Source organism: Alligator sinensis, unplaced genomic scaffold (assembly GCF_000455745.1).
Source record: "Alligator sinensis unplaced genomic scaffold, ASM45574v1 scaffold103_1, whole genome shotgun sequence".
NCBI lineage: Eukaryota > Metazoa > Chordata > Crocodylia > Alligatoridae > Alligator > Alligator sinensis.
Window position 1 is genome coordinate 989337 of NW_005842226.1, and position 5745 is coordinate 995081.

The 5745-nt window shown below is 47.5% G+C and overlaps 1 protein-coding gene across 12 annotated transcripts in view; it reads left to right on the forward strand.

Annotated features, from left to right (window-relative positions):
• Positions 1-5745, forward strand: part of TCF3 (transcription factor 3) — a 98214-nt gene that overhangs the window by 64828 nt on the left and 27641 nt on the right. For 11 of the 12 annotated variants that reach the window (XR_003094908.1, XM_006027171.3, XM_006027173.3 and 8 more), the window contains exons 7-8: positions 2020-2149; positions 4107-4156. The exons of the other annotated variant lie outside the window; for it this stretch is intronic. Coding sequence is in view for 10 of the 11 variants with exons in the window: in XM_006027171.3 (XP_006027233.1) it covers positions 2020-2149; positions 4107-4156 (180 nt within the window). In the remaining variant the exon portion in view is untranslated. The remainder of the gene's footprint in view (positions 1-2019; positions 2150-4106; positions 4157-5745) is intronic. 12 annotated transcript variants of the gene reach the window in all.

Genomic DNA, 5745 nt, shown 5'->3' on the forward strand with positions numbered 1-5745 from the left:
GGCTGGCATTTGGATTAATCATGGCTTCCATTGGGTTTGACTGCACTGGTGTTGCTTTTAGAAGCCCCCTACCAGGAATGTTTCCAGATGCTCGATGCACATGCTGAGAGATTGTAGTACAGTGGTAAGACACTGGACTAGGGTTTGGACTAGGTCCCGTTTCACCTCTCCTGCTGAGGACCTTGGGACAAGTTGCATCTTTTCCCCCTCTCTGCACTTTTCTTCTCTCTGAAATGGGCATAAAACTACATCGCTCCTTTGTAGACGGAACACAAAATGGTATATAGGAGCCACCCTTGCATGGCAATGTGTGCGCCAACAGTCTGAATTTAAGACATGGTATACTCCTAGCAGGCGTCTGCTATGTTAGCCTCCTGTTTGTAGTCTGTAAAAGCTTCAGCTAGCTGTGGAGTAGACTGTGGAAATGGGAGTGTGCAAGCAGCCAGTGGCCTGCCAGCTGGTTTCTTGCATGCCTGGTGATGTGGTGGATGCCTGCGCAGCGTATTTTGGAGTCGGTTGGTGTGCCCCTTCTTATGGTTTAAAACCAACCAAATCAACACACTTGGGAGAAAGTAATCCTGACACCATATTCCCTTGTATTAATGCACAGAGAAGTTTGTAGATTAAATTACGGTAAGCCAGCAATGCTGAGACTTCATTAACTTCATTTTTAAGGCCAGAAGGGTCAATCGTGATCTCATCTGACCACTTAAGTAGCAGCAGCCATTGCCTCTTACCCCACCTTACCTGCATCAGGTCCATGGTGTGCGACTAAGCTAGGGCATATGCTTAGAAAGGCATTTAGTATTGTGTTAAAGACTTCAAGTGACAGACTTCGCCGTGTCCACAAGTAGGTTATTCGAAAGGATGGTTTCCAATGTACTCTTAAATATTTTGAGCTTCTTTTTAGTCTGAATTTCATGTCCACGCAGCAGTCTCTGGGGAGGAGTGACCAACTTCTTCAAGGTGTGTCCCTAGCTGGGCTTTCAAAATTACTGGCCACTTCAGAAAATTGTGTCAGAGGATCATTAATTCAGGTGTGGAGGGGAGAAATCTTTGGGTTTAATGTAATTTCCCAAGTAAAACCAGTCATTTGATTGGCCAAAGGCCTAAAAAGCTGTTCACCAGGGATTTAGGACTCCACAAAATAAACAGAGCAGAACAGAGCCAGACTAAGCAAAGTAGCATATTGATAGGACATAACCCATTGTAACACTAGTAGTATGTAGATGCCCACCTGAAATTGGGGCTCGGTTATAATGGGTGCTGCATATACACACAGTGGGAGACAATCCCTCCCCTGCAAAAACTGAGCCTGGGAGAGCAGGCAAATAAAGGGAGAGTTCCTGTCCCTAATGCGTGGGGGACAGGCTATCCTGAATCATCCGCCCCATGAACTCCTCCTTCCACTTGACCTTGGCTGCATCTGAACCAAGCTTTTTGGGGAATCATCTGCTTCTGTGGTCGCTACTGCTGGGGGACCCACTCCACCAGCACTGAGGGTGCAGAGCATTTGTGTTCAGAGCGCTTTGCTTTGCTGCTAGCGAGTGGTGACACACTATGTACATGAGCTCAGGCATGGCTGTTGCTCCTGGTGTACTAGGGCTTCTCAGCAGCGTCGGTGCCTGAGTCGCACAACCACCTTTTTGCTCTGCACCACCACCCACCGTCAGCCATAGACACAAGTGACAGAGTGAAGCCATCTGACTGTGACTGTCGCTCCTACAGATCAGCAGTCTGGCTGCTGTCATCTGTGCTCCCAGTTAATTGCATCTGTAAGTTTGCACTCACAGTAGCTTGTAGATGCATATTTAGAAGTGGGGGATCAGGGCCTCTGAATCTCTGGCAGGAAAGGCCCCCTCCTGACTGCACATTTGTGTTTTTCCTTCTTTACCGCCCTCAGGTTTGATTTGAGGCTGAATCGTGTGAAAGCTGTTGAAGGCAGCTTCTGTTTGGAATGACCATGATGGTTTTACAGCATAATTACATGGAAGGGCTTCTCTGTCTCCTTGTTTACAGACTGGTTTCCTGCCCAGTGAAATGGGAATCGCGAGTCCAAGCACACTTTCCCCCACAGGGGTGAAGGGAGGGTCTCAATATTTTTCTTATTCCAACAACCCTCGTAGGAGAGGTGCTGACAGCAACATAGGTAAGTCACAACCCACATCCCTCCGGGGAAGCGCAGGGTAAGGCGGGTGAGAGCGAAACTAGGAAGTCATTCCTCGTGATCTGTACTTCAAATTGATCAACTGACCAATGTGAACCTGGTGCATGGGTTTTTTTGGTTTTTTTGTTTTTTTTTAAAGAAAAAAAAAAAGTGATGGCAAAAATGGGTCCTGTCACGTGTGAGATTTTTCTTTGCCCTGGGAAATGCCACATCTCAAAAGGTGACCAGGGATGAGGGGGCGAGCCTCCACTTGGCTCCCCACTTGGCACACAAGCTACTATGCATATCCTGATTGCTGGAATTTAGTGTGCTAAGCAGCAGCATGGGGTCCTGGTTACTGGGAGAGGTGTGAAGGCACAGTGTTGTACCTCTGCTGCTAAGGGCTTGTCTGTATGTGGAGTTGTTCCTGAATAACCTCATGTATGGACATGCTTATTCCACGATAAGTGTGTGTCTGCACATGGGGTTATGCAGGAACAAGCTGTTGTGCTTTTAAATGCATATCCTACCTCAATCCCCATTAATTTTCAAGTGCAGACAAGCCCTGATTTCCCAGAATGGGTGTTTCTGGTCATATCCACATCCTTTGAAATGGCTTTATTGCTGCTATTTTTGTCTTTTTACTGCAAATGAAACCAGAAACAGTTTTTTGTTGCATACATTTTTATGCTGTGGTTTAGAAAGAGGAGTCTGCTTCTGATACTCAGAGGTTTAATTTATCATTCCAAAATGTCTCGGGTTTAAGGTTTTCAGGGTAGCAAATGTTTGTGTGGATGGAGTAGCTCTGTTATGAGTTCTCCTGGGCTGGGGATGGGCAAAATACCAGTGTGGCAGAGATATTGGGCTAGTGCCCAGAACTCTCCTATTCTCCCCTCCCCCCAGCCCAAAGCAAGGTTTTCCTTAGCTCTTCACTAAAATTCAGAAACTTTAGTCTGAGCTGCCTCTTGAGCTGGCTCCTCTAAGGGTGTCGCCCCCAGTTTACCTTTTATTTTCTCCTCCTGGACCTTACCTTGCCTTCAAGACTTGAGTGTTTCTGTTGTCCTGAGCAGGATCTAGCGATACCTGCCTTTTCAGTGACCTAGGGTGTGCTGTGCAGTAACTCTGGGCAGTGCTACAGCCTGACTTAACACAATGGGTGTTTATACACGTGCTGCGGGGGGGAGCACCCAGAGCATCGCGTGTATTGGTGTCACCCCGCTGAAAATGGCAGTGGGGGCACTTTAACTACTGCTTGTTGGATGAGCTTTAGTTAAAGCACGCCCACCATCATTTTTCAGCATTGGGACACCGATACATGCGGTGCTGGTGTGCGGTAACTACCGTGCTCCGGCAGACTCTATTAATCGAGTCTACTCCGATGCACTGTAATTACAGCACAGTGCAGCAGCCTCACTGCACGTGTATAGGTGCCCAGTGTGCCTTCCCAAATACGTTTTTTGTTAAAGGAGCAAATAAAATAAGATGCAAACGTTATATTATTCCCCTTCCTCCACTTCTTCCAAATCCTCTTTAATGAACCAGTTAACAATCTTTCCCAAAAGTGGTAAATTATCCTTGGGCTTTATTATTCCTCCCAAACCAGAAGAGAACCCCATTCTGCAATAGAGGAGCTCAAATATTCAGAGATGGGCTGTTAGAAGAGATTTCAAATCAGCATCTACACATCGAGTCCTGTCACAAAGAAAGCCAGCAGGCTCACCTGTGAGAGTACAGCAGACTGCATTCCAGATTTGGGTTCTTTTTGCATAACTTTTATTTAATTTGGACACAATCAAGGGTGATATCCATATCCTGCATCTGCCATCCTCCATTGCCTTCCTTAGTCGCACCTTGTTACCAGTTCAGCATCCAGTGGGGCGTCACATCCCAACACCTTCAGCAGCCAGACAATAACTTCTCTTTTGAAGAGTTATTCTCTGTTTTTATTTCTTTAACCCAGATGGACAGCCTAAAAAGGTTCGGAAGGTGCCTCCTGGACTCCCCTCATCGGTAAGCAGCACTGCACAAGCATCTTGTGCAAACATGCCATTGAGCCATGTGTTGTGTTTTTTTGTTTTTTTTTAATGGATCTATCAGCTCAGTGCCTGAGCCCCAACTCACGTTTTCAGGTTGAATCTTTGAAGTTGATTTGAGCCTCCCATTTCCAACAGTTCCCATGGGCAGTAGCCCCTAGCTAGTTTTACTGTACTCTGTGCTGCAATGGTGACCTAGCATACCTGCTGTTGACAAAAGGTTTGAAGCACTGAAAGGGGGAGAGGGGAAGGGGATTACTTGCTGCAATGGGAGAACATTGGAAGACTGAATACTGCACAGCTGTCTGGAAGTGTAGCAACCTAGTAACTTGATAGAATTGCTCATAACTCTTCTTCGTATGCACAGTCACTGTTGGCTAGTGCCACCTGGGGTGGAGGAAGGCTGTGAGCTGGTGCTCTGGCTTGTTAAACTCCTTTTGTGATGCCAGAGCCTCCTGAATCCCAGTTCTACCTGAGCAAGGAAAGGATAGTGCGTCAGTTAGAGCTCTAGATTTCTTGGCTCTCGTCTATTTGACGTTATGTCGCAAATGCCCCTATGAAATGTAATATTCCACGTGATCAGATTTCACTCTGAAAAGGAAACCAAGCCAATTGCAATGTGGGCAGGCATGTGGGGCTGCACCAGGTGTGCAGAGCTGCCTGTGTTGTTTTATAAGAAAGCTGAGCAGCCTGTAGGAATATGTTAGCCATACTTCAATGGCTGTTATAGGGGAATAAATTAAACAATGTCTTTGTGGCGGGGAGTAATGGGATCTCCAGAAAAGTTAATTGGAGCAGACTGCAGCACAGCTTTGCTTGGGCCTGAAGTGGCAAAGACCAAGGCTGCATTCCACGCTCCAGCTTTTGTGCCACTGCCTGTGAGTGAGTGGCTTCCAGGCCAAAGACAAAATGTGGAGCTAAAATTTCATCTCGGATGGAAGCTTCACTGGCTGGTCTGAGCGTTTGGTACCTCTTGGTCTGGGAGCCCAAATGCAGGAAGGAAACAGCCAGTACAGTTGACTGTGGACACGTAGCTAACCATACAGGAAAATGAAAAATGCTGTGGCATTTTTTCCTCTAGAGCAGGAGTGTTGAATGCACAGCTCACAGGCCAGATCCAGCCCGTGGAACTGCTGTGTCCAGCCCCCCAGACTCCTGGCAGACCCCTGGAAGCCGGGGGCATGGCTGAGAGTGGTAGCTTGTTGCAGAATCCCAGGGCCCTCATGGACATGGTTGGTGGCAGGAGTGAGCACAAGAGCTGACATTGCCCTGGTTGCCTTTGTGTGAAATTGCTGTGATCCTACCTCCTCAGCTACAGCAGCATAGTGCATGTGGCAGTTCAGTAGGGCTGTGTGATGCTTCGGGTGGTGAATCTCCGAATTGAATCAGGGGACCAGTTTAAAGGTCCGAATCGATTCGAAGCTCTCCGAATCTTCAGTAAAGATTCGGAGAGCTTTGATTCAGGCAGTCCCCAGTGGCTGCAGCAAGCAGCTGCAGCCAACTCCGAGCTGGTAAGTACTAGGGGTGCGGGAGCAGGGGCTGGGAGAGAGGAACCTGAGGAGGACC